We start from the raw sequence: 27,412 nt of genomic DNA, 5'->3' as shown, positions 1-27,412 counted from the left end.
TCCCCAGAAGCTGGATCGTGCTTTTACTTCTAAATCTCAAAAAGGACATTTTCCAGGCTGTAGCATACAAGGGACATGTGACCACCTGGCCATCCATACTCTTCTCACAGGGGCCTGTGCCCTCTCGGGCCTCCCAGCTCATCACTTCGGATTCCAGCATGATGCACCTTCTTGAGTTCCAGGGCTAGATGGGAAACCAGCTGCAGGGCAAGCCCAGACCAAGAAGGCTCAGTGCTTCAGGGCCACCCAGGGACCGCCAAGCCCTGGCCCTGTCCTCCCCCTGTCCCACATTCCAAGCCTGGGCGCCACTCTCAACTGCTGCTCCCTCTTTCTTCCGTGTGTATGATCAGTCACTAAGTCCTGCTGAATCTAGTTAAACCCTTTCTCTTCTGTATTAATGTCTGGTGAACCGAATTATGAGAAAGTATTAAGTCATATGAGGCTGAGTGGGAACTGAGCTTCAGGAAGAAACCCTTCCTGAGCTAGACGAGCCACCAGCTAGACTGGGCAAACCTCTTCTCGTGATGAAATTCTCCACTGCAACTATTCCTCAGCCAGGTCATTCTCAAAGTGGACTACACGGTTTTTTCCATGGTCTACTAAGATGTTGGACTCACTCAAACACTGCAAGAGGCTTGCGAGGTTAAAACGCTAGCTCTAGAGAGAAGAGGCCTGCAAGCTCCATGTGGCTACTCAAAGGAAAATGACCTTGTAATTTTTTTTCTTAAAAAATCAACACGATCTGGCTGGGGATTTTCAATTCACCCAGATCTATCTAGAAGCCTGGCGAAAGGTCTTGGTACTCACCAAGGGGCTGACTTTGTCTCTGGGGAGGTAGAGGTGGCCATTTACTTCTCAGTCAGCCTCATCCTCTTTATTTGGATTTCTTTTTCCAGTATCACTTCTTGCTCCCCAGCTGTGTCCCCATTGCAGAGAAGCTGGGTGTGGTAGGGTTAGGTGTTTTCTATCTTGATTGCCACTTCTTAGTTTTTATTCGGATGAAAGTGCTTCTTCCTTTCCGTGTAGCCTCTTCAGTTTCATGAATATCTCTACACCTTTTGGAATTCAGAATATAATAAAGTAAGAGAAGTCAAATCCACCAGTCTGGTTCCATGAGCATCAGCATGGCTATCTACACAACAGCACCTTCAAGCTCGACTCCAGGAAAACTCCACTGGGCAGATATGTGCTGGATGGAGGCAGTGTTCCGATGAGATTTCGAATGTGGCTAGTTCAAAATCATCCTGATAGTTCTTTCAAATGCTCTGAAGCATCCAGTCCAAAGGTCAGTGCCTTGGCTCTGAAATAAACATAAGGAATAGATTATTTCAGAAACCCACAAGCAAGCATGTGACCCAGGCAGGGTTAAATAAGTGGTATATTTCAAAAGAGCTTTCTACAACGGTTAAAATTATGCTCAAAATTAAAAGGGAGGGCGTTAGCAGAGACTTCAAAGTAAGTGCCGTAATTTCTCCAATAGTTATGGTAAACACACAACAAGCCTCACAGAAGAAAAATTAATTGATTAGTATAAAAAAGCACAAGGTGTTGAGAACAGCTGTCCCAATAATGTGGCTGCTGTAGTAATAATGGAAACTAAATTAAGGAACTGTCATTTTGACAGCCCAAAGTAATCTGAACATGCACACTCTCAGAGCTGAGCAATTTTGCAAAATGCAAAAAGAGAACTTTCCCTTAAGTAGGTTTCAAACTCCCACAAGAGAAAGACAACTCAGTGGGACTTCAGAGTCAGAAGGGATCCTGGCCTCATTTACTCTAATCCTGGTCCCTGACTCTCCACCCAAAGCTCCCTCCACAGCCTCTGGCTTAGCCCTCCAGAGACAGGAGGTTCATAATATTCAAGTCATCCTTCCATCAAACCCAAAATCTGCTCCCAATAAATTCCACTCACTGGTCTGGACACTCTCCAAGAAAACCCAAAACACGGTTTAATCCTTTCATGTGACAACCCCTTGGTCACTTCAGAACTGTATTCTTTTTATTGCTTTCTCTAAGCTTAATGTCCTCAGTAACATGGTCTCAAATACTTGCCACCATTCTGTCATCTGCAAGAACCCAATAATGGTTTGCAAGTTTCTCTGGTAGAGAGGTCTGTAGAGAGGACTGCGGTGCATCTCAGGTGGTCTGTGCAATCTGATCTTTTCTCAGCGAGACTTTTGGGGGCGCCCCCCCACACACAGGCCACACTCCCTAGGTTCTACAGCGCCTGCGTGGGCACCTGTGGGGGCAGCACCTCATTTCCCAGAACCAAGAGCAGCCTGAAAACTCCATCCCTCCCGTTCCCACAGGACTGGGCCCACGCTACCGAGGGCCACTATCTTATCTCCGAAAGGTCTAAAAAAAACCTGTGATGGTTCTGGGCAGGGACAGGTGTCAGGGTGTGACCAGAAAAGACTGGCAGCCTAGGAAGTGGCAGGAGCGTCATTCCTCACGCTGCCAGAAGTGGACGGGAACGGCCCGGGATGGTGGTACTGTAGGAAGTGACCTCGGTGGGCTACAGGAGGACTGGCAAGGGGGCGCTAATGGCTGCGAAGGGCCAGGCGGCCGGAGGGCACGAGCCCCGGGGGCTCAGGAAGCGACCGGCAACCGCGCGAGGCTCCCCGACGTGCCCGGCTCCCGCGCTGGGGTCTGGGAAACGGCGGGCAAAGGCGCGGGGGTCGAGCGGGTCCCGCCCGCGGAGTCCCCACGCCCTTCCACCCACCGGGACGGCCAGCCTGCCAGGGGCTCCGGGTTCAGGACTCGGAACCGGAACGTGGCGGCGGCCGGGCGCCCGCGAGTCCCGCCCGGCACCTACGCGCGCCGCGGAGAGACCCAGGTCACGCGCCGCCCCGCCTCCCGCCCCCCCCCCCACGCCGGCCGCGAGCCGCCGCGCGCTGGTGACGTCAGGCCGGCGCGCCGCTCGGCGGTGACGTCAGGGCCAATGGCGGCGGCCGTGGCGCTGGAACCCTGGGTGCAGGCGGCCCCGCGAAGGAGGCGCTCGGCGGCGGCGAAGCGGCCGCGGCGGAGGGAGGCGGAGGTCGGCGGCCGGGAGGCAGAGCCCGAGGCGGACAGCGGAGTCGTGCTGCGTCGGCTCCGGGAGGCCCAGTGAGTGCGGGCCAATCCTGGCGGGCAGAGGCGCCTCGCAGGGCTTCGGTCGCCCTAGCTGTACGGTGGGGACGGGGACGTGCTGCGCACCTGTCCTGGGGCCACTGTGAGGCTTTAATGCAGGCGACTCGCCCGCTGCGGACCCGGTCTATTGTAAGCGCGTCTCGTTCCTCCTGCGGCAGTGACAGCTGCGCCCATGGCGTTCCCCTTTGTGGGACGGGCTTGCAAACACGGCCCGCGTAGGTCAACCCCGGGATTCCAATGCAGTGGACGGAACCGTCTCCTGCCCGCGGAGAGCGCCGGCCGGGCATGGCGCTTCCCGCCCGGCCCGAGGTTGGTTGGTGTTGGTATTAGGAACACGTGACTGTCACCACCACCATTAGTTTTGGGATGGATGCTGTGTGCCTAGCACTGGCTTAAACCGTCTACACACGCTGTTAGAATGCTGGTAGCTCAAAGAGACATGGGCGAGGCATGGAACCAGTTTCCAAATTCAGATCGTTGTGACTCCAAAACCTGTGCTTTCATCTTGTCATTATTCAGGACTCTTATTCTACCCAAATCCCCCCATACCCTGCCCTGTAGTTAGAAAGCACAGCAGTGCCCAACACAGGAGGTATTTAGTAAATGCTACCTACTACTGTTTAGTATTTTTATTTACTTGCAGTCCTGTTAGAGCTCAATAACTAACAGCTTTAGCCGTGATTCAGATCAGTGAGTGAAGAAATATCACAAGAGATAGAAGTTAGATTAATTTCTACCAGAGGGTCCTGTGAATCCAAACCGTTAACCAACTGGTTGAGACTGGGAAATAAAAACAATTCTTTCTAAGATCTCTGAAGGTGCAATGAAAGTGAATGTGTCTTGGGGCTTGGGGTAACTGTGTGTGAGAGTGACAGTGGTCTCACTAGGTTGCCCAGGCTGGCCTAGAATATAGATCCTCCTGCCTCAGCCTCCTGAGTGCTTTTCCCTATCTGTTTTAGTTGGCTTTTTCACTGATGTGACTAAACGACCTGACCAGAACAACTGTAGTAGAGGATAAGTTAGGGGGCTCACAGTTTCAGAGGTCTTAGTCCATAGAAGGCCAGTTCCATTCCTTGGGGCTGGAGGTGAGGCAGAGAGAACATGGTGGAAGAGTATGGCAGAGGAAGCATCTCACATCGTGATCAGAAAGCAGAGAGACTCCACTGGCCAGATACAATCATAAGCCCCTAAGCCATACCCTACCCTTTAATTACCACTCACTTAATCCTTATGGGGATCAATTCACTGATTGGGTTAAGACTCTTATAAGCCAATAATTTCTCCTCTGAACCTTCTTGCATTGTCTCACATGTGACCTTTTGGAGGACACGTCACATCCAAACCACAACAATATCTCTATTCACTGTTATTTCCTCAATTTCTTCAGAATCTCCCAGGAGCTCCCCGCTTCTCCCAGCACTCCTCTATGTCAAGTCACCACTGCCCTGGATAGGGAGGGGCCCAGGCTCTACATGCTGACTATGCACGTATTTGCCAGTTGACAGCATTGCCATGCAGAGTGGAGCTCTGCTTTACCTGTTGTGAGGAACCTGGGCAACCTCTGGGCAGATGTTTTTCAATACTGTCCACTCCTTCCTGAACCCCCTAAATAGTCCCTGGTTTATGGCTTGTGGAAGGCAGATGACCTGAGCAAAGACACCAAACACTTGATTTGTCTCTTCTTTTACTCTCCCCTTAGAATCTTTTTTTAAAAAATATTTATTTATTTATTTGGTTAGGCCAATACCTTTATTTTGTTTACTTATTTTTATGTGGTACTAAGGATCGAACCCAGGGCCTTGCGCATGCTAGGTGAATGCTCTATTGCTGAGCCACAACCCCAGCCCCCTAGAATCTTTTTTTAAAATCTTTTTTTTTTATTGTGGCAAAATGCACATAACATAGTTGATCATCTTAACCATTTTTAAGAACATGCTTCAGCACTTCCACGGTGTTAAATACATCCGTAATGTCATGCAGCGGTCACCCTCACCTACCTCCATAGGTCTTTCATCTTGTAAAACTGAAACCCCGTACACATAACACGGCAGTTTCCACCTTTCCTCCCAACCCTGGCAAACACGTTTGTCTCTATGATTTTGAATGTTTTATATGACAAAGACTATGGAGTATCTGCTATGTGGCACTGTACTAAGAATGTCAGACCACTGAATTCCTCCTGTCGCCCTCCATGTGGGTACAGTTTTTATCCCCATTCCAGACATGAGGAAACTAAAGCTCAAAAACACTCAATCAAAGAATTTAACAACGATTTATTGAGCTGTAACAGTGCCAGGCATGGTTGTGGACTAAGGATGCCAAACGGATCCAGATCTGCCCCTGGGCACCTGAGGCCTCCTCCCGGAGGCCCTCTCTGTCCCCAGCAGAATATATGAGGACCCTGAACATGTCAAAATTTGTTTCCCTTCTTGTCATTCAGTCAGTAAGGGTGGGCTCTGCACCGGAGGTCCCTTCACCTCCCATGCAGCCAACTTGTCAGGAGGTCACAGCTCGGGCAGCCCTGACACGGGTGGGAGGTGAGCATGCTATACTTTTCTCCACAGAGGGGACCTGCTCGTCTCTGACTTCTGGAGCGCAGCCTTGGGTGAGTACCACTGGCCAAGGGGACGGTGGAAGGAGGGAGAGGAGGATGTGGATATGGGCAGAGAGGGGAATGTAACCCTCCTTGGAGAGCACCTTGCTTCACAGAGCTGTGTTTGTGACTCCCCCTTAGGGCTGTGTCTCTTGGCACTTAACTAAATGTGACGCTCAGTTTCTTTCTCTGTGAAATGAGGGTAATAACATCTGTATCCTGTAACATAGGCATGAGAATTAAATGAGACAATTTGGTGCTTGGAACCGTGCTTGCCCGCTGCACAGAAGGCAGTAAATACTGACTGTCCTTATCATTATTGCTGTGGCTTATTTTTATCCTGTTCTTCTTCCTGGACAGCACGGGGCAGGCTGTTTCCTGCCATCGTGATCCTTTCCTACATGTAATGTGGCAACATGATATTCATGCCCTGAGTGAGCTTACCATGGGTGTCATTTTTATTGAGGGCTTTTTTTTCCTTTATATTTTAGTTATTTTTATATAACTTTGCAGGTAGCATCTTTATGCATAAAGCTTGTGCCAAATTTAGTGTGATCTATTAGGATAAAGTCCCAGAAGCGGAATTAAGTGAAAGGCAAGTGACCAACTCCGTGTCCGTTATCATGCTGTTTCCAAACAGTTTTTCCCCCAAGTCTCTTATCAGCAAGAACCTAAAGAGCCAGTTTTCCTGCGCAGCTCTCCTAGCCTGGGGTCTTTTGTAAAGACAGCTTTGCTAATTTGACAAGTGAAAATTGCTATCTTGTTACTGGAATGCATGGCTTTTTGTTTTGTTTTGGATGTAGCTTTGTTCAACAGAATTCAGTACCAATATAATAAAAAAAGGGACAAGAACCTGCCTCTGTGGGACAGGCGTTCAACAGAACAGCATTCATTAGGTTCTTGACACCTTCAGCCTTTTTTTTTTTTAACTTTTACATATGAAATATTTCTACACCTTGACATTTATAGTGATTTTGAAAGTTATGCTCCTCTAATCTAAAAAGTATTTCAGAGCGTAGCTTGCAATTACCAGACGTCTCCTGTCAAATTAGAGTTGAGTTCACATTCGAGTTTTAGAGGAAACCGCCCATGAGGGAAAGCCACGTTTTGTTGAAAGTCTCTCTTGGGTCTGGGGCTGTGGGGGTCCGGGACACAGATCATCTGTCTGCCCTGGGTGTGGCTGTATGTGCCGGGCAGCTTTTCTGTCTGAGAGTTGAAGCCATCTTGCCCTGGGTCTGGTGGCTTGGCTCACAGGGTCAGAGCGTGGCCCCTGATGCACCTTGGCTGCGGGCTCTTTCAGAAACCATCAGCCAGTGTCTTATAAAACAGCTGGGACAACTGGAGGCTCCCGTAGGGACCCTTTCAGATGCCCTTGGAAACCTGCATCTCACCTCACCCGATGAGCAGGATGTGGCCCCTGACCCCAACCCAGGAGAGGCCCTGGTCAGGGGAGTCTGCCACATCAAGTGTGTGTGCTACGGCATTGGCAGCTTTGCCACCTGCGTCACAGCGAGAACCCAGCTTGCGTTTCTGCTTCTGTTCCTGGAAAAGTGCCAGGTGAGCATCAGACCCGCCTGCACCCCCCCTCCCTGGCCTCGTGCACTGTGCTGTGGGTGTTTGGGCTGAGGCCACTCTTCTTCCCTCGCAGATCCCCAGAAGTCACTGTTGGGTCTATGACCCTCTGTTCAGCCAGCTTGAAATCGCTGTTCTTCACTCCCTCGGGGTGACTGTTCTCCCTGAGAACGAGGTGAGCGGTGGGGAAGCGGGTGGGCCACATGAGGATCCTGACCAGAGCAGAGTGCCTCTCTGCGGTGGTGGTGGCCCCTCTCCACCACCCACTTCCCTCCCCGTGTCTGTACAGTGTGACTAATCAATCAGTCACCCACATTTTGCTTTATGTCATGGTCCTGTCAAAAAAAACTTACACAAAGAGCATGAACCACAGCAAGTCAGGTTTGCAAAATTTTTGTGAGGAGTTTTTGTCCAAAAATTATTCTAAGTTGGTATTTGCTGCACTACCTAAAACTCAAGAAGGCACAGTCCGGGTGCCTCAAATGAGTCTGTCTAGTCAGGCTGCACCCTGTCCCAGGAGAGGTAGTAAAAGGGGACAGAAGACCTGGCTGGGACCTGTGAGCAGGTCCTCCGCTGCCCCAGCACCTCCAAGAGCTTTGACATTCCCAAGGCCTCTGAAGGAGAAGCCCTTCCACAGGACAGGACAGAAGCCAGGATGCGCAGAGACCTCTGAATCTAGATTTGCATCCTCTTGGGGATTAGAGGATCATTTGATTCCTCTGTGTCCTGAAACTGCCATTTCATGGCTCATTACATAACCTCCAACAAAGGCCCTGCTGACAAGTCGGTCCCCAGTGCTGACAGGGTCCTGGAACACTGGTGCTCAGTCCAGATGGTCTTCTGAGTGCCTTCTCTGGGCTGGGCAGGGAGCTTGCCAGAGACCAGGATCACCGAGAGCCAGTCCACTTTAGGGAGCCTATGGCTACCAGGGCGTGTGGCCTGTGAACCCCAGTGGTGAATGCAGCAGTGTAGTGGGGTGCTGGGAAGGACAGGGAGCTTCTCTGGGTCTGAACTGGGGTTTGAAGATCTGCCAGGAATTTGCTAAAGGGACAGAACCAGGACTGCAGGAAGCTTATGCAGAGCTGGCTGATGAGGAGTCCACTGAGGTTTCTTATTAACATAAAGGGGGCTGGGGCTGGGGCTAGGGCTCAGTGGTGGAGAGCTTGCCCAGCATGCACGAGGCCCTGGGTTCCATCCAACACAAAGGAAGCTGCAGGTGGAGAAACCACAGAGGTGGCAGCAGCCATACAGCCAGGGAGTTTGGCTGTAGAACAGTGGTCTATGCTCCCGGGGGACATCTGAAGGGGATCTGCAGAAAGTGAGACAGGAGGCAAGGATCACTAACTACAGTACATGGAGACACCACAGCTGTCCCTCCTGTCCTTTTTGATAGTGACCCAAGAAGCCCCCTACCTCCTCCAGAGCTTTCTGTGCTACTGGGGCATACCTGTTAGGCATGATGGCCTCCCAACACCCCATCCCACATAATAGTGTAGACTAAACTGGAACAATCTCCAGTTTTGTCCACATGGGGTTTAGTTGTCTTTTTTTTTTTTTTTTTTTTGGTGGCCGGGGCAGCGGTGTTACTCAGGAGCACTTGTCCACTGAGCCCAGTCCAGCCCTATTTTGGTGTTTTATTTAGAGACAGAGTTTCACTAAGTTGCTTAGGGCCTCACTGTTGCTGAGGCTGGCTTTGATGAGATCCTCCTGCCTCAGCCTCCAGAGGCACTGGGATGACAGGTGATGCTCAGTTGTCTCTTAGCTCATGTTGACATCTGTCCTGAGGTCTCCGTCACCTGCTGAAAGAAGTATGCCCTGCCAGAGGTCACACTTGTCATTTCATGTTCCCAGGAAGGAAAGCGGAGTATTTGTGGCCAGCCCACCATCTTCTACATGCCCCACTGCGGGACAGCCTTGTACAACAACCTTTTATGGAGCAACTGGTCAGTAGATGCCCTTTCTAAGATGGTCATCATCGGGAACAGTTTCAAGGGCCTGGAGGAGAGGTAACCCCAAGAACACTGCCATTGGGTCAGCCCAGAGGTGACACCCACAGCAGACTGCCACAGGCAGAGTGCATCCCCTGCCATCCTGCCCTAGGAAATGCTGCTCTGTAAGGAAACAGCTAAAGGGGGACAGTCAGGTTTTGAAGTGCTGGGGATGGGCACCAGGGTGTCACACACACCAGGCAAGTACTCTGCCACCGAGCCTTGTCCCCAGTCCAAGTCAGATTTTAGACCCTCAGTCAAGCTGTGCAGCAGTTTAGAGTCTCTTTACAAATAATCTCTCCCCTAGTGACAGAGGTGTCCTTGAAACACTCTCCATATCTGCCATAGCTGCCCACTGCTCCGCCCCCTTTCACCTCTGATGCTCAGGTGTGCTGTCATCTCCTGGGGACACAGGCAAAAGCCCCAGGTCTTCACATCCTCTGTTTAACCTCCCCTGGTATTTCTTTAACTCTTACTATATTTAGGTCATCTCACTTTCCTACAAGTCTTAATTTAAATAAAACCATCTTCACACCTCATAATTGTATTATTTTAATTTCTAGGTTGTTGACAAGGATTCTGCAGAAAAATTACCCTTATGTTGCAAAGGTATCTGAATAAAGGGGCCTGGCGGGAAGAGGGTGGAACCACTCCCCTGCTCACTGTGGAGAGTCCAGCTTTGCTCCAGGTAGACACTCTGCCAGTGGAGACAGTGACAGCACTGTACCATCAGCAACCCTCTCCATGGGGGTGTGTTCCAGAGAGCTGTGACATTTCAGCACCCCCTTAGTGTTTTCCTGATTGCCCCTATATCAGGGTCACTGTCCAGCACACCACTGTCCTAGGGGTGTCAATGCCCTGTGCTAGAGCATCAGTAGTCTCCTATTCCTTATTTTTTCCAAGGGACGAGGTGGTGAAATTTAGCAGGAAGTGCGGACCCTGGTGTGACTGATGTCATCATGTTTGAATTTTTCTGCTCAGATTCTGGAAGGGCTGGAGGAAGTCGAGCTGCCTCAGACACCCCAGTACACAGACACCTTTAATGACACCTCTGTTCACTGGTTCCCTGCACAAAAGCTGGAACAGCTCTCCAGGGATGTGTGGGCATTTGGGGAAGAACCAGAGTATCAGGACTGCGAGGACCTTGAAATCATCAGGAAGATAACGATAGACCCTGTTGCTGACCTGCACTCACTACAGTGCACCTCACCAGCTGAGGTGCTTTTAGGATGATGTATAGCCTGAGAACTCAGTGTGAAGACCGACACTGGTCAGCCAGGTGCGGTGGCACATGCCTGTCATCCCAGCAGCTCAGGAGGCTGAGGCAGGAGGATTGTGAACTCAAGGCCAGCCTCAGCAACTTAGTGAGGCCCTAAGCAACTTGGTGAGACCCTGTCCCTAAATAAAATATTAAAAAGGGAGCTGGGGATGTGGCTCAGTGGTTAAGCACCCCTGAGTTTAACTCCAGCACCCAGAACAGGACTGATGCACTTGTAAAGCAGTGTTCTTCCTAGTGGCCTGGCCTGACCTCAAAGATAATCAAACACTGTTCGTGCACATTGCCTCTGTGAGGCACCTCTCTGGTCTATTTGGCCATGTCGATGAGGCTCTGCAGGGAGGTGGGCACCCAGGTCTTCTCGCCCTGGACAAACACCACCCCCCGGTCAATGTAGATCACGATGCGGCCAAAGGTGTACAGCTGCTTCCCCTCGTGCCGCTTGCCGATGACGGGCATGAACACGATGTTGTGTTCCTCGGCCTTGGTCTCAATGAGGTCCTTAAAGTTCATGGGCACAGAGCTGGCGGCCACACCGATGCCCCTCTGGGCCATGTTCTCGGCCTCACGGCGCTCCTGCATGGCCTCGTACTGGAAGTCCTTCCTCCGCTCCGTGTGGGTGAGGTAGGCGATGTTCTCCCGCGCTCCCGGCTGCATGTAGGCCCCTGAGACAGGGAAGGGAGGAAAGGCATAAGGGAAACTGACCATCACTTGATCTAGTCTGAGCTGTGCTCATGACTCACCCGAGGGCAGCTCTGCCTCAGACTCAAGTGACTGGGGGGACTTTGGACAAGTGGACAGTATCACAAAAACTAATCTGTAGATCAGACTGATATCAGATAACCAGGGTAAACCGCCAACATAAATGGGAGGGTCCTCCTGACTGCCAGCAACCTTGACTTCAGTCACAGCTCCGTCTCCAAAGTGTCCCCCAGAGCCTCCACTGCACGCTGGCCACTCTTAGTACCCTGGGAACTCATTCATTCCCAGCGCGGCCATCTTAGGCCCTTGGCTCCGCTCTGGGACACCCGCCATGTTTTAACTTATCCACTCAGGTCCCCGACTCTAGGAGAGCAGAGCCTGGAGGGTGACGGAGGGCCACAGACACTGAGGGCTCCAGGCAGGGAATGGTTCTGGGAACATGAAACCTGGGGGTGGCTGGGGGAGAATGTCTAGAGAAGGTGAAGATGGACACAGCCCTCGAGGGACCTGGACAGGAGAGCAGCACAGAAGCTCATCTGCCTCATTAAAGAGTGTGTAATGACGTCACCTGTGAATTCCAGCTGTTTTCAGGAAACCCGGTGAATAGAATTAAAAGGGGACAGAAATGACAGTCCCAGCCACCACCCTGCACCGCCGTGTCCCTGAGCAAGCCGAGCCAATAGGCCCTGAAACGCATTAGATGAAGCATGCTGCAGCCCCAGCAGAGCTGGCCAAGCGCATCAATGGCCTTGGCTCAGGCAACCGCACAGGACTGGGACGCTCCCAAGTGTCAAAATGTGAACCTAAAACTGACTCCTCATCTAGGCAGAGTGACTTGAGCAGCTCTGGGAACAGAGACCACGTCACCGTGACAGGCCCCAACCCATGTAATCCCTCTGTAACCAATGAGGAACGTGGAGCCCAGAGAGGTTAAGCAACTGCTCAGCGAGACACCGTCCACCCTGACCTCAAAACCCCCGCTACAAGCTACGGGCACAAGCAGCACCCCAAGGCCAGCTGGCTGGCACAGGGAGCCTCCAAAGCACCAGGCCACGCTAGGCTGGAGCAGCAGCGTCTGAATCCAGCTGCAGCCAACCTCCATCAGGGAATAGGCCCCACCAGCCCAGTGGACCTGGGCAGCAGACATAGTGGACAGAGAACTGGGTCCAGCAGGCAGCTATCCATGTACTACGCAGGCAGCCTGTGGATCCCAGAACCCGGGTGCTGTCATTCGTGTGTTTAGAGACCGGGGATGTGGGGCCAAGACCTCCACCATGGAGGATCCTCACTCACCAACATTAGAGGACACCGCCCTGTTCATGATGTCCAGTGCTTCATTAAACTTGTCCTTGACAGACGGATGGGCCAGCACCTGGTCTGAGAACATGGACTTCCAGCCCAGGTACCACTTGGTGATCTCCTCGTAATTGGGGCCATTACTGAGCCAGGAGCACAGCACCTGCCAGGAGGAAAGGGAACCTTCACCCCACAGCAACAGCAGGGCCACCTTCCCAGAGCGGCCCTTGTGTTGACACTGGTCCTCCAAGCGAGTGACACCACTTGACGGGTTTCTAGGAGCTGAGAAGTGGCACTTCAGAGCAAGGACTTCAGAGCCAGTCTGTGTCTAAGTGCCCTTACAGGAAACCTGCTGAGCTCGGCCTCCATGTCAGGGATGTCACAGTCCCTCCCCCACAGGACTGGGAGGAGTGACACAGAGCAGAGAGAGTGCTCAGGGAACAGGGGGGCCACTGTCATGACAGACGATGCCTCCCCTTGACGATGTGTGTTCAAGTGGAAAATCAAGGAATGTCCCCACCCTGCCACCTCTCCTCCCGCGACAAAGCAAACCAAGTGCACCTGGAGCCACTTGGGGAAGAAGTGCTTCTCGAGGAGCCCCACCAGGCTGGAGACGGAGATCATCCCCTCCCAGTCGATGACCCAGTAGAAGGCGTCCATGTGCTGCTGGTGGGGGTTGATAACCAGCTCACCCAGACACATCCCTGCAGGAGAAACCGTCCCCAAGGTCAGCCTTCCTACCAGCAGAGCCACGGACGACATCGGTCTTTAAGCTGCTTTTAAAGGTCATTTTAAGCGCTCACCATAGCGATTCTTAAAAATCACTTTTTTCCTCTTACCCCCAAATAACCCCCTAGTAATTTAGAGCGCGACCCCACGGCCATCCCAGAACGCCAACGGCTGTGCTGCTTCCAGGGCCAGAAACGGACCAGCCAGGAAAGCCGCGACGCAGTGACCTGCACGTCCCCACTGCAGGCTTTCAATCGATGCCACGGTAAACAGCAGGAGGGACCCCAGGGCGTTTCTCCACCGCTGACCGCAGGGCCAGGGACCCGAGGCCACGACTGAATGCACGCTCTCCAACTCCTCACCCAGCTTGGGCACGATGTTCTTGACCATGAACGCCTCCCAGGAGCCGGGGGTGAAGACGTCCTTCCAGGGCTGGAGGATGAGCTTGGCCGAGGAGTCGCTGGGGTGCCACTTCTGCAGGGCACTGGACAGCTTGCTGCGGATGGGGGAGTAGAGGGGCTCCAGCCGCGCCTGCATGAGGGGCAGCCACGGGTGGATCCAGGAGTGGATGGGGACCGTGTCCGTCAGGGGATTCCAGTTGTCCACCTGCAGAGGGTCAGGAAAAGGAGCAGCTGATGCAGCCTGAGGCCATCTAGAGCCCGCCCCGTGCAGCTGTGGGTGAGGACTGTCTTTGAGGAGGGAGGCCCTGCTCTCCTGGCCCAGGCCATGTCCCTCTCCATTTATCTTCCTGATGCTGGAGACTGAACCAGGGCCTCGGCCACAGCCCCGCCCCCAGCCCTGTTTATGTTTAGATAGGGCCACATTAAGTTGCTGAGGCTGGCCACGCACCTGTGACGCTCCTGCCTTAGGCTCCTGGGATCGTGGCCTGTGCCACTGTGCAGACTGTCCCTGGCACTCATGTAGATGACCCAGCCTCCCCTCTATGGTGACCAAGGTGCCTATAGGCATTTCACATTCCATGTCCCCAGAACTAAGACACCAACCCCAACAAACACATGACGTGTTAAACCTCATAGACCCATGAGGCTAATTTCATTGAAACCTCAAGAAATGAATTCCCTCTAGAAGGCCTGGGGGAAAGTCCCGAGGAGAGGGCTGGACTCTGCCACAGGACAAAGGGCTGTGCTGATGGACTCTGAATTCCAGGCATTCTAACAGCGGAAGGCAGGAGAAATGCTCCACAGTCCCCAGGGTCGCTGACCACAGCTGTCCCCAGGGCTTGGCCTACCTCCTTCTGCAGCTTGGGGAAGATGAGCTGGTCCAGGATGTTGTCCAGGATCCACACGGGGATGATATGTACCCAGCTGTCCAGGAAGTCCACCATCGGATCACAGTTTCTTGGCTGCCACTGGTTGACGATATTTCGAACAAAAGGCATCCAAACTTCCCAGATGAGCCTGCAGCAGGCAGAGGGCCCTGGTTACCCCAAGGATGGGTTTCCAAGCACCCCAGCCACCACCACCTCCCTAACCCTGACCACAGAACAAGGAAAAGCAACAGCACAGAAGCAGCCAGAACCAGAACCGGAGGCCCCACCTGGCTAACCTGACCTCCCCTGCCGGCCTACTTGGCCTGGGTCCCCCTGGTAGTGCCCACCCGCCTGGCAAGTCTGCTGCAGATGACACAGGCTCACAGGCCCCAGCAGAAGGCTCCTTTCCAGGTTACAGATGCTGTCCCACCTAGAGCTCTACTCACAGCTGACACCTCTGACCCTCTGGGCCATAGCTTGATGTCCCTTCCTGAGTGACCTCTGTTCCGATTCCCACTCTAAGTAAGTGCTCGCCCTCGTTACTCGCTACCATGTACCCAGCAGGCTGCACGGTGGACCAGAGCTGGCTGCAGTCCCCCAGGTAAAGCCTAGCACCCAGCATGTGGTTGGCCCTGAACAGACACTTGACAACCAGGCTGAGCAAGCAGGGAGTGGTTTAAATTCCCAGAGCAGAACCGGTGCGCAGCAGGTTAACACGGACACCTCCACTGTCCCCTGCCTCCAGCGACCCCCGGGCCAGGAGCGCAGCGCCCACCGCGGTACCTGTGAAAGGCATCTGCGGAGAGGTCCTGACCGCCATGGGACAGGATCTGGTCGTTCTCCAGGAGGCTCTTCCACTTGGAGATGATCTCCGTGCCGTAGGTGCAGTCCTGAGGAGAAGGGCGTCAGCCGGCCCTCCCGCTCTGCCCTCCTCAGCAGGGCGTGCCCCAGCCCAGAGCGGCCATAGCTCCCCAGCTCACCTTGAGGGGATCCCACTCCTTGAAGTAGTCCTTCATGAGCGGGTAGACGATGGCCACAGCCAGGTCCACGCGGTCCGACATGCGGTACTCCTCGTAGTACTTGTCCTGCAGGGTCTGGAAGACGCGGGCGCACTCGTCCAGGGTGAGGGGGTTGGGGCAGCTGGGCTGCATGCGCCGCTCGCACTCCTCCACCATCTCCAGCACCCGGCTCAGGTTGGAGATGACGCGCTCCTCGTGCTCCAGGACCTCGGTCATCTTCTCCAGCTCGTGGGACAGGTTCACCACCATGTCCCGCTCATACTGCAGCTGCCGGTCGTTCTGGATGATCTCCTGCTCCGTGAGGTCGATGAGCAGCTGCAGGTTGTGCTCCAGCTCGGGCAGGGCGAAGCCGGGGGCTTTGGCCTCCTTGCCGGGCAGGGGTGGCAGCTGGGACTGCGGCGGGAGCCCGTCGTCGGGCACGTTGTGCTTGTGGCTGATCTGGCTGTAGCTGTAGTAGACCTTCTGCTCCCGGCCCGTCATGTCAATGACCTGGAGCGGGAGCAGAAAGGACACGGGTTAGCGCCCACCATTGCTGCCCGTCACCAGGATGTGGGCAGGAGTGTCAACCACAGCTTAGCAGAGCTGTGAGAGGGCAGCGTGTCTCAAGGTGGCTCCATGGGGGACTAGATCAGAGGAGGCTTGGGGACAGAACGGGTGCAGAGAGCCCGAGGCTGGATCCCTCTGAATGATCCAGACGGAGGACCTTAGGAAACAGGACATTTGAATAGGGACTGAGTGTTAGCAAAGGAACCTATTTTCATGGAAAAGTAGAAGCTCTACTCGTCAAAGCAGCTAACAAAACTTGATAATCAAAATATGGCCTTTTGGTAAAAGCTACACACAGATGCCCAGAAGCACAGGGAAAGACCTAAAAGGAGGTGTATAAGGCATTCAACTTTGGTGACCTTGGGAGGGTGGGTACTATTGTTCATGTTTTTATTCTCTGAATTTCCTAATTTCTTAAAATGCCCTACACATTACTCTTGTAATAAAATTTTAAAAAACATAAAAACAATAAACATAGTTATTGGACTAAGGCAACTTAGGAATGAACTACTTCTAACATTTTAGGAAAACTGAGGGAATCTGAGTGTGGCCTGTGCCTCTGAATAATCATTTGTTGCTTTAAATAAGAGTGACTAGCCTAGAAAGAGCTCCCAGGGCTTCAGCCCAGATCCGACTCAACCTCGCTGGGTGGGACCTAGCACCCGTTCCTGATTGTCCCCAGATAACATGCCATGCAGCATGCTGGGCGAGTTGAGAACATCACCGGGGCTTCTTCGAGCTGGTGACACCTGTCCTCTGCCTGGCCACGGGCAGCCATCTCCACTGCCCTCAGCCCTCGGGAAGGCGACGGGAATGAGCACTGCAGGAGCACATGACAGTGGCATCCTTGCTGGAATGACTCCCAGGCCGCCCACTCAGAGATGGCAGAGGAGTGGCAGTCTCCGCGGGCTGGAGCAGCAGTGGGGAGCAGGGACTGCGGCCATGCTGGGGAGAGCCTGGGCATGAGGAGTCAGGGCCGAGGAAGCCAGGGCGTAGGGGCGGTTCCCTGAGGCAGCGCAGCCTGGGCCCAGTGAGCAGTGGGAGAGCAGAAGTGGGGAGACCTGAGTGGAGACTGCAGGAAGGTGCAGAGCTGACCCCGAGGACTCATGCTTTAGGGACCTGACTGGATACGCCTGGACAGCAGCGGTGACCCAGGAGCGACGTCACTCCCCAGCCAAGCACAGCCTGCTCTCGGGCCTCCTCTCAGCCTGCGAGTTCCACCTCTTTCCTTGTCACTTGAGTAAACCCCACCCCTTTCCCCCTGGCCTTGTTGTACTGTCCATGAAATTCATTCTCCAAATATTTGAGACAAGCACGCAGAAAGAAAACGAGGATGAGCTGTTGGGGTCAGGACGGCACGGCTGGCTGCGACCTTGGGGTTGGTGCCACTCGGCAGGCCCTGCGTGGTCAGCTTCCGACACAGGACGGACTCTCCAGCTACAGAGGCCCACAGCGCATGCAGACTCCATCCACCAGCAAAGCAGAACTTTGGGCGTGAGCTCAGACTCCAGTGTCCCCAGCACAGTGCCCTGACACTCCCCACGCTCCCGGCCAGAGTCGCTGCCAGCTTCCCGGCACGTAAGGCCTGGGCGACTTCTGTGTTCTTTATCTTGGTGGCTGTCCTAGGAACCTCTCCTCAGCCTCAAGTAAAGCTTTAGGTGCAAACTAACTGCCCAAACCCAAACCAAACCTGAAAAAAAGCTGAAGGTCTAGCAAAATGGAAGGATCCAGAACAGTCCTGCCACCTCTGGAACCCTGTCACATTAAGAACAAGGACATGCGCAGATTTTAAAGACAGGAATGTCCCACCAGGGCAGGAGGAGAGGGTTCAAGAAAAGCAGCAGCCTGACGGAAGGCAAGAGAACCCTAGGAAATGGCCAGCCATCACCGTCACCCTGGGCGTGGCTTCTCTTTCCCCCATCCTGGACCAGGTCCCCAGCCCCATACCTTGACCTGAGAAAGTTCCTTCTGGGGAGCCGTGAGCTTCTTGCTGATCCTGCCCTTGGCCTTCAGCTCCTCCACCGTCTTGTAGGAGTACTTGGGCTTCTTCTTGCTCCCACTGGGGTCTTTTCTCCACTGGCTCAGCTCCTTCTGAAACTCCTGCACCAGAGGCACGCAGTCAGTCTCCACGGGGAATACCACTGTTCACAGGAGGTGCGGCCACTGAAGCCACCAAGACAATCACCAGCTGCCCAGATGAGCGTGTGCCGGGCTCTGCATGAAGAACTGTGCCGTGGGACACTAAGCCACCTGCTGACACTCCCTGATGCCCACCCTCCCACAGGTTCCGGAGGCAGGTGCACCCCACAGAAACGAGAACAAAAAAAAGGAAAGGCAGCGTTTACCGAGCACAGACTCTAGGCCGCCCTCCTGTAAAACTCAGGAACACCACGTGTAAGATTAAGTACAGGAGAACACGGCTCTGACTGGAAATAACGTGAACCCGGGTGCTACAGCCTGCGGGGCCAGCTACTCAGGGGACTGAGGGAGGAAGGTCAAGAGTTCAAGGGCAGCCTGGACAATTCAGTGAGATCCTTCCTGGGGATGGAGCTGAGTGCACCCAGCACAGGCAAGGCTCTGAGTTCACTCCCAAAACTGCAAAATGACTTCTCTGAAGGAGAAAGAGTCTAGGCTAAGGAGACTCGGTCCAGCCCTCAGAAGGTCCAGCTTTTGTGACTGTCCCTCTTTTTCTCACACTGGCTTAAACCTGTAAATTTTTTTTTCCTCAAAAAACTTCTGAAGCCAGGCACAATGGTGCACACCTGTCATCCCAGAGGCTTGGGAGGCTGAGGGAGGAGGATCATGAGCTCAAGGCCAGCCTCAGCAAACGGCGAGGCCCTAAGCAGCTCAGCAAGACCCTGTCTCTAAATAAGATACAATAGGGCCGGGGTGGGGTTCAATGGTCGAGGGCCCTCGAGTTCAATCCCCGGTACCAAAAGAAACAACTTCTGAAGTTTGGGCTACTCTGGGAAAGTCTCCTACAGCAACACTTGCCTGGAGCTGAGCAGGGGAGAGCCCTTCAGACGGCCACGCCCCCATGGGTGTGGTCACTGCCCGCCACTCCTGGCTGGGCCACCCAGCTTGCCTACTTAACACAGACACCTGTGGGCTTCTGCATCTGGGCCCGACTCAGAGTCGTCAAGTGCACTTCATCAAACGCCTCCTCCCCCTTAACAGGAGATGGTGGGTGACAAGAACAGCAATGTCAGGCTGCTTTGTAGCATCCTACTTTTGCTCATGAGCGCCAAGGGACAAAGAGCTGCCCCTTGCAGCTGGAGTTAAAGCCATGCCAGGACCCCAACAGCCACGGAGGCCAGGAGACTGTGGAAGCCCCCTCCCTCCCTGTTGGGTCTGCCGCCCTCCCCCATGGTCTTCCCCCATGGTCTCCCACGTTCCCATCCCAGAGTTTCTCATGCACATCCTCTGGCCTCTCCATTCTCCCTGCTGGTAGAACCTTCTTTTCCTCTGGGTCTCAAATGAATACTGCAGTCCCCCCAAGATTTCCCAGGCAGCCACGTTTATCAAACACAGCTCGACACCCAGCCTCACTTTCCGCCTAGGCACCTCCTGGTACACCCTCTCTCCTTCCCCCCGTACTGGGGATGAAGCCCAGCGGCCTTTACCACAGGACTCCATCCCCAGTTCTCTTCCTTTTTTATTTTGTGACATGGTCTTGTTAAGTTATTGAGAGTTGTGCTCAATTTCTGAAGCTGGCCTTGAACTTGCGATCCTCCTACCTCAGCCTCCTGAGTCACTGGGATCACAGGTCTGCACCAGTGCACCCGGCACATCTGCCATCTCTCCCTACTGTCATTGCCTATATACTGCCCAACGGGCGCTATGTCTACTCAAGGGACACCCAGTCTCCAGCAGAGTACCCAGCCTATGGCCAAAATGAACACCTGAAGACTGAGAGGATGCATGAGAGGACGGACAGGCAGCTACCACAGTGGCACCGGACACCCCACCCTCATCTCCCACCTTCCCTTACCTCTTCGGCTTCTTCTTCCGAGTCCACCACAGGGAAGTCCTGCAGGGACTGCGTGGTCCGCTCCGAGCCATAGGCCCCCACGGCTCCTTTCCCTTTCCTCTGTTTGGCTTCGATGGGGTTGATGATTCCTGCCAACCCAGCAAGAGACAAAAAGTAAGGCTTCAGATCAGATCAACCCGTGGACTGAACAAGCCACGTGAGTACACACAGTCCTGGCTCCTTACACAAAATTTCACTGCTCTAAAGGAGCTCTGTAGCCTATCCTTGGAACACTGTCACGTCCCATATGGTTTCAAAGTTCTGAGCATTTATGCTGCTAACAGTTTGCTGACCTTGGGTTATTTATGTCCCAAACACAGATTTCCACTGCTACTCATGCTCACTGTGTTAGTGGACAAGAAAAGAACAAGTCCCCTGCAGTTGAGAACACAGGCGTGCGAAATCTGACACTCCACCCCTTGAAGGCTCAGGCACAGAGGTTTGAGCTACCAGACGCAGCGCCTCCACCTGAGGGGTGCTGCCTTCCACACAGGGTTCCTAAAACATGGGCCAGGAGCCCGCCCCGCCCTATCTGCATATTCACACCATGTTCAAGCCCTGCACGTACACGTGCAGTGGTGATCCCCCTGAAGTGCTGCTAAAGCTCAAGGTCACCCCTTCTCCATCCCTCCCAGTCACCATCACCTTCTTTCCACTTCCTGTACTTCCCACACAGCTAATGTTTCCAACCCAACCCGACTGACTGACAACAACCATTTAAGACTGGAACTCCAACCACAGAGGACACTTCGGATTGCATCAGGTTGGTGACCATTCGTAGAAAGAAGCTCAAAAAGGAAAAGTTCCTGCAGGAAGGGGCCTATTGCCTGATCTGTGTGGCTCTGACTCAAGAGATGTGGGAGAGGGACAGTGACTCACTGGAGCTGGTGGGGGAGGACCAGAGGAGACCGTGTAGCAGAGTGAGGACAGACTCGCCCAAAGCCACAGCCACAGGTCCCAGCTGCTGCGAAGGCCACTTAGAGTCATACTGACACTCGTGAACCTTTTCCTGGGAGGGAGGCACTGGGGACTGAACCCAGGGGCACTGTGCTACGAGCCACATCCCAGCCCCTGCTGAGGGCCTCGCTAGCTGGCTGTGGCTGGTCTTAAACCCGAGGCCTCCTGCCTCAGCCTCCCAGGTAACAAGCATGTGTCCCTAGACCCAGTTTTTGTTGTTTGTTTGTTTTTACCAAAACCCTCGTGAGCAGGATCACAAATTTTCCCTGGGCCTTCAGGGCACAGGATGGTTCCCATAAAGAGCATAGTGTATAGGAGTGGGACACTGCATCTAGACGAAGGCCACATGCAGGCCGAGGGACCATATGATCCAGCTACACTCCTGCCACGCACAAGACAGAACTTTAGGTGAAACAGGCTGATGTCTAAATGTTGGCCACTGATCCATGTTTTAGAAACCCGAGTCAGGACACAAGGAAGCCATGTCACATCACGTCAGCCTGGTTCAGACCTTAGTACTTTCTCTCACTCAGTGTCTTTTGTTTAACTGGGTTTTAAGACAGCAAGGGAGCCGAGGAGCACAACCGTCCTGCATGGGCAAACGAGGCCAGAGAGTCAGAGTCCCCTTAAAAGGGAAAAGGCGGAGAGGAGCGAGCCTGGCCTCCCCACAGGACTCCAGGGTGCTGCTGCCGTACCCTGTGCGTTCTTCCCAAGACCTCGCCCAGGGACGTAGCCCATCTTCTGAAGAAGCTTCTGCCCAATTCCCTTCGTGTGTCTTTCCCAGCTGCCAAAGTCCATGAAAGATTTGGTTCCTCCTGCAAAACCTTTCTGGCTGGGCTTAAAATTGCCGCCCTGCAAAACAGAATGACCAAAGTTTACTTGTGAGAAAAACTTGCAGAAGCCTGACCCATGAGAAAATGGCCTGGTGGCTACAGAGCACTACGGGAAAAGAGCATCATGAACCAAACAGATCAGTGACGCCCGTCAAGAAGGAAGAGACCCCACCGCGTGAGAGGGCCTGCTGAGATTCCCTGCCAGGAAGCCTCTGGAGGACATTACTCAGGTGACAATCCTGCGATAAAGACTCTACCGTTTTTAACTTCTTTGGTCCAAAATCTTTAGGAAAGTCTTCCTGCTTAATCGGTTTCTCTTCATCCTCAGAATCTTCCAGCACTGCCTCCTCAGCCGCCCCTTTCTTGAGCCCTGCGCTGATGAAGTTGACGGGCGCAGAGTAGTCGCGGGCCCTGCAGGCACAGATGCAAGCCCTGGTCAGTAAAGAACTCTTCTGCAGCTGGCCCTGTCTGGAACTGGGCTCACAAGGAAGTCCTCAGAGCGGACCCGTGGGATCCATTTTAAAAGAGTAACACAATTATTTGGGCTGAGGCTGAGGCTCAGTGACAGAGCACTTGCCTAGCACGTGTGAGGCACTGGGTTCCATCCTCAGCACCACATATAAATAAATAAATAAAGGTCCACTGGCAACTAAAAAATTATTTAAAAAAAAAAAAAGAGTAACATATTTATTTGTATGTCAGTATATGAAAAGGACCCCAGGCCAGGCTTCATGTGATCACATTTAACATGTTTACCTGGGACGTTCAATTCAAATTTATAGCTGAAGATACATCAATAACAATATTGAGGGGCTGGGGCTGTAGCTCAGCGATAAAGCGCTTGCCTTGCATATGTGAGGCACTGGGTTTGATCCTCAGCACCACATAAAAATAAATAAGGATACTGTGTGTTTATCTACAACTAAATATATATTTTTAAGATATCAATATTGAGTTAATTATAAATTCAAGATAAAACTTGATGACCTAATTTCCCTTTTACACTTTTTTAAATCTAATCTACCTTAAAAGTATTTGTTGTAAACATTATTTCAAGTCCAATAATAAAATAGTAGAAATTCAAATAGATAAAAATCATACTCAAGGGCTGGGGATCTTGCTTAGTTGGCAGAGTGGCTGCCTTGAATGCATAAGGCCCTGGGCTCTATCCCCTGCACCACAAAAAAAAAACACATACACAAGTAAAATTCATTAAAAGATTATATGAATGTGAAGTATGTTAATAAATATATTAATTGAACTTAGAAGCTCATATCCACTAAATTCATTTAAATATGAGAACTAAACTAAAACACCCAGGAAATTAACCTTGTGAAATGTACTATTTAAACCGTGACTGCTTCAAGACCAACACTTATGGTAAGTCACTAACCCAGCTACTTTTGTGTGAAACAACCCTGTGTGGATAGAGGAACACAGAAAAGATGTCCTGGAAAACTGCCAAGTAGAGTGGTCCTTTATAAAAGGACTGAGCTAGGCATTAAACACCCCACAGGAGCAACAGAACTCAGGGAACTTTTTCCTAAAAGATGCGACAATTTGGTGGTTTAGAGCCCAAACTCCAGAACCACGGAGCTCCAGGTTTTGTTTCCAGGTTGGTTTCAGCTTCGCTGTATGACTCTGAGTCTTAATTTCTTCACCAACAACGAGGAGGATAGTAATGGCCCCTTTGTCCTAAGGGAGCAGAGCCCAGTCTATGAAGTCCGCAGGACGAGTGGCCAGTATCTGTGGGCTACTCCTATCAGCCCTTGACCATGCAAGTCTTGACCTCTGACCTACGTATCATATGCTTTTACACCTGCTGCGGGTGAGAGGAGGCTGAACAGACCCCTAGGTTCTTTCACCCTGTTCTTTCTGGGAAAAAGAAACCCCTTAGGGGCCCAGCCTCAGGAGTCCACAGCCTGGAGGCACATATGGGTGAGTGAGTTGAGGCCAGCATAAGCAAGACTCCCACCCCAGGGAGAGGACCTCTGGCCTACACTCTCACCTCCTGGCCACCACCCTAGCCTACCCCCGCCACACTGCTGCTGGGACCACAGCCTTGGCCTCCTCAAAGAGCTCTCTGCCATCACTGGGGCTCCCTGCCTCCTTCACACACCTGTGACAGGGCTCTCCCCTTCCCCTACAATCCCGTCTCAAGTCCCACTCCCTCCTCTCCAGCCTACAGATCTTCAGTGCCCTGTGGCCACCTCGGGCCTCCAAACAAGGTCCTCTGTATACTTACCCTGTCCCACCACCTTAGCCCCTTCCATTTTCCTATCAGTTAAGGGTCACTTCTCCAGGGAACTCTTCCCTGACCTCCCAGAATAAGCTAAATACCCTCCGGGGCATTCTTGCTTCCTTCCTGTCCTAAATCACAGTTATAGTTACTGAGTTGTAGATTAAAACCTGTTGTTACCCACTAAAGTCTGAGCTCCAGGGAGACAGTGTAGAGCACAAGGCCAAGTATGCAGTAATTATTCAGTGACCACGTGCTGATGGCTACATAAGTGAAGGACAGCCTGGGAGGACCTGCTCCTCCCGCTGACGCAGCCAGGGGACTCCATAAGGCCAGGAGAAGCACTGCCGGGGAGCGGCCCCCCACTCCCATCCTCCCCACTTCCTAAGGCAAGGGGGAGGGCCCATGCAGCCAGTACCGTTTTCCTCCAAAACTGGGCCTCTCCTCATCTGAGTCACGCTCGGCCCACACCCCATAGGTGGCCTCCTCCTTGGTCTGCCAGTGGCGCTGCCGGTGGGGGTTGAACTCATTCTGGAGGTCCCAGTCGGTGATCTCAAAGTTCTCTCGCTCATCATCATCATCATCCATGTGGCCTTCCCCGTCCCGGTACAAATGGGACAGAGACATGGCCAGTTACTAGGGAAAGGACAAACAGGACACAGTGTGTGATGAGTCCTGGAGGCAGCAGCTTGAGGATTTCCTGGGAGTTTCTACTCCCGGCTGCCCTCAACACTTCCTCCAAATTCAAAGTTCACCAAAATCATTGTGAATATTCAACAAAACAGATACTATTTCAGAAAAAAAACAATCAGTACTAAGTGATGAGATCTGTAGCTGTGATGAGATCTGGCTCTTTCTTAAATTAAGATTGATAACTGCACCAACATTAAAGAATGCTTGCAAAGACGATTCAATGAGGCACTTAAAAGTCACTGAACACCTGGCATGGTGTCGCATGCCTTTAATCCCAGCAAGATGGGAGGCTGAGGCAGGAGGATCACGAGTTTAAGGCCAGCCTCAGCAACTTAGCAAGACCCTAAACAACTTTGCAAGACACCGTCTCAAAATAAAACATAAAAGGGCTGGGATGTGGCTCAGTGGTTAAGTGCCCCTGGGTTCAATCTCTGGTACTAAAAAAAGAAAAGAATATTCTTTTTTGGGTACTCAATCACTGAGCCATATCCAGCCCTACTGTGTATTTTAGAGTTGCTAAGCACTTCGCCATTGCTGAAGCCATGGCTTTGAACTCAGGTAATTCTCCTGTCTCAGTCTACAGAGCCACTAGGACTACAGGTGTGCGCAGACCCGCTGGGCAAAAAAAAAAAAAAAAAGTCCTTTTAAAAATTAAAAACAACTGAGCTCACAGCAAATAGTCAAGAAACAACAGTTCCATGCCGCAGTTCATCACCATTGGTTTTGTTGGACTACAGACCAAATCTAGCAAGGTGACTGCAATCGGGCAGATTAAAATCATTGCCTGAATTCAAACCCAACTCTACCAGATACTCAGCGCGTGAACCTCAGTGTGTATAAGGTGCCAAGCATGATGCCCTACAGAGTAATACTCATTATGTGACAGCCATTGTGTTCTTGTCTACCGACTGTTGCAAGTGGCCTTCAGGGTCAGGAGATCCCTACTTCCTCGGGCAGTGGCCGACTCCGGTCAGCTGTGAGAAAGCTGTCCCTGCTTCCTCCCACTGGGGCACTGGTTGAACGCAGCAGCTCCACCTCACCCAGGAATGCACAGGCGGGACATGTTCTCAAAGGAGGGGTAGGCCCCAGGTTCACTGGATTAAATTACACTATGCCTCCTGGGACACAGGGCACAGTGGAAACCCCAGGTCAGTCACGGGCTGCAGGGCCCCGGTAGATGCCAAGTACACACTGGGCGCTCGAGGCTGGCTACTTGATGGCGGCATTGAGACATTTCTGCAAGAAGGATACTTACACCACGCAAAGGGAAGCATCTGTCCGGGTGCCAGTGCTGGCAAGGCCCAGGCCAGGACTCGGACCTGCCTCTACCCTGCTGTCTAGGAGTCCCCAACTCGGCCCAGGCCGGGACTCCCCGAGGACCCCGAGCGGCGCCGCCCCTCTTCCGGCCGGGGCAGGGCTCTCTGCGAAATGGACCCCACGGCGAAAAGGCCACGGTCCGCCCACCCCTCGCCCTCGCCCGCACTCCCTGCGGGGCAGCATCCCCCTCATCCACGTCCTGCTCACCTCTAAGAGCCGCCCAGCGAACCGAACACAGCTCCGCACGCTCCGCGAAAAGCCCTTCCCGGCGGCGGCCTGAACCCGGATGTACCCGGGCCGGCGCGCCGGAAGTGACGTCCCAACAGCGGAAGTGTCGCGCTGGTTGCCTTGGCAGCTCTACAACGCTAGAGCGGGTCGGTTCCTGTGGCAAGGGACTAAGGTAATAGAAGAGAGAGGCAGAGGCGCAGGGCCCGAGTGTCTGGGGGCGGAGTTCCCCGCCGCGACCGCCTCCCCGCCGCGACGGCCCAGCTGGGGTGACTGGCGAGGATGTCGTTGAGCCGGCTTGGCCTAAGGAGGCGCCTGTGCCAGGCCGCGACCCTGAATCTGTACAGTGGGGATGAAGGACTGGCTCCCAAGAGGGGAGCGACGGAGTGTGGCCGGGGACGCGGCGTTCAAAACAGAATGACGAACGTCAAGGCCGCGAATCCCTGGCCCTCGCTGTAGGCGCCGGCGTGGGCTCAGTAGTCGCCTGGTGCCAGAGTTTGGGGACAGTGACGGCTAAGCGGGCCAAGTCTAGAGCTCCCAGTATTCTCTCCAGGAATATTTTCCTGTCTTCTTTCCAACCGGCTGGCGAATAAATCCCTCCACTCACTGGTCTAATTTAAACGCGCTGCGTGCCCACAGGACAGGACCCGCCCTGCGGGAAACGCCCACCCGGGGACTCCGCGCAGACGTGGAGCGCGCCGGCTCCGGGCTTCCCTCTCGGTCCAGCTGTGTCCCAGCTGGGCCTGGAGCCAGGCATCACACCACGGGAAGCCCCCCCCACCCCACCACGCAAAATGGTTGAGGATTCAGTAAAATTAACTGTGTAGGCAGGGGAGACTGTAGCTGGCACACAGTAGGTGCTTCGGAAGCGTTGGTTGTTCCTCTCATCTCCGTGTAATCAAAAAGATCCAGGAGGCGATCGCTGTAAGTGTACATGAAGTACTGGATGTGGTGTGGCTTCCATGGTTGCTATGAATTCAACGAAAACCTACATAAAG

The 27,412-nt window shown here is 53.1% G+C and overlaps 3 protein-coding genes across 9 annotated transcripts in view; 1 reads left to right on the top strand and 2 right to left on the bottom strand.

Moving 5' to 3' along the window:
* The window catches only part of Hps4 (HPS4 biogenesis of lysosomal organelles complex 3 subunit 2), a 29,042-nt gene extending 25,696 nt beyond the window's left edge, over positions 1-3,346 (bottom strand). Inside the window, exons 1-3 of one of the 6 annotated variants that reach the window (XM_058573589.1) lie at positions 3,196-3,343; positions 1,147-1,300; positions 808-1,055 (exon numbers count right to left, since the gene is read on the bottom strand). In XM_058573589.1, coding sequence (XP_058429572.1) covers positions 808-848 — 41 coding nt within the window. In that variant the 5' untranslated portion in view covers positions 849-1,055; positions 1,147-1,300; positions 3,196-3,343. Of the gene's footprint in view, positions 1-807; positions 1,301-2,722; positions 2,864-3,195 lie in introns of those variants that run through there. The other 5 variants (XM_058573592.1, XM_058573591.1, XM_058573590.1 and 2 more) reach the window with 5 other exon arrangements.
* Positions 2,921-10,768, top strand: Srrd (SRR1 domain containing). Its single transcript, XM_046427267.2, has 7 exons — positions 2,921-3,105; positions 5,694-5,734; positions 7,023-7,279; positions 7,371-7,469; positions 9,146-9,300; positions 9,846-9,891; positions 10,264-10,768. The coding sequence occupies exons 1-7, from the start codon at positions 2,942-2,944 to the stop codon at positions 10,513-10,515; spliced, it is 1,014 nt and encodes a 337-aa protein (XP_046283223.1). The 5' UTR covers positions 2,921-2,941; the 3' UTR covers positions 10,516-10,768.
* On the bottom strand, positions 9,822-26,549 carry Tfip11 (tuftelin interacting protein 11). Of its 2 annotated transcripts, none has more exons than XM_046427262.2 (13): positions 26,397-26,549; positions 24,598-24,815; positions 22,198-22,351; positions 21,803-21,959; positions 20,112-20,239; positions 18,068-18,220; positions 15,536-16,063; positions 15,339-15,445; positions 14,535-14,703; positions 13,648-13,891; positions 13,118-13,260; positions 12,554-12,719; positions 9,822-11,223 (listed from the first exon to the last, which is right to left on the bottom strand). In XM_046427262.2, the coding sequence occupies exons 2-13, from the start codon at positions 24,804-24,806 to the stop codon at positions 10,868-10,870; spliced, it is 2,514 nt and encodes an 837-aa protein (XP_046283218.1). In that variant the 5' UTR covers positions 24,807-24,815; positions 26,397-26,549; the 3' UTR covers positions 9,822-10,867. The 2 variants fall into 2 exon arrangements, with proteins under 2 accessions (XP_046283218.1, XP_058429570.1); XM_058573587.1 differs by lacking the exon at positions 26,397-26,549 and adding an exon at positions 26,128-26,147.
* Positions 26,550-27,412: the final 863 nt, after the last annotated feature.

This window comes from Marmota monax, unplaced genomic scaffold (genome assembly GCF_021218885.2).
Source record: "Marmota monax isolate L192 unplaced genomic scaffold, Marmota_monax_Labrador192_F-V1.1 WCK01_AAM20220418_F8-fsc00177, whole genome shotgun sequence".
Taxonomy (NCBI): domain Eukaryota; kingdom Metazoa; phylum Chordata; class Mammalia; order Rodentia; family Sciuridae; genus Marmota; species Marmota monax.
The sequence above is the reverse complement of the archived record's forward strand: the minus strand, read 5'-3'. Positions and strand labels throughout refer to the sequence as shown.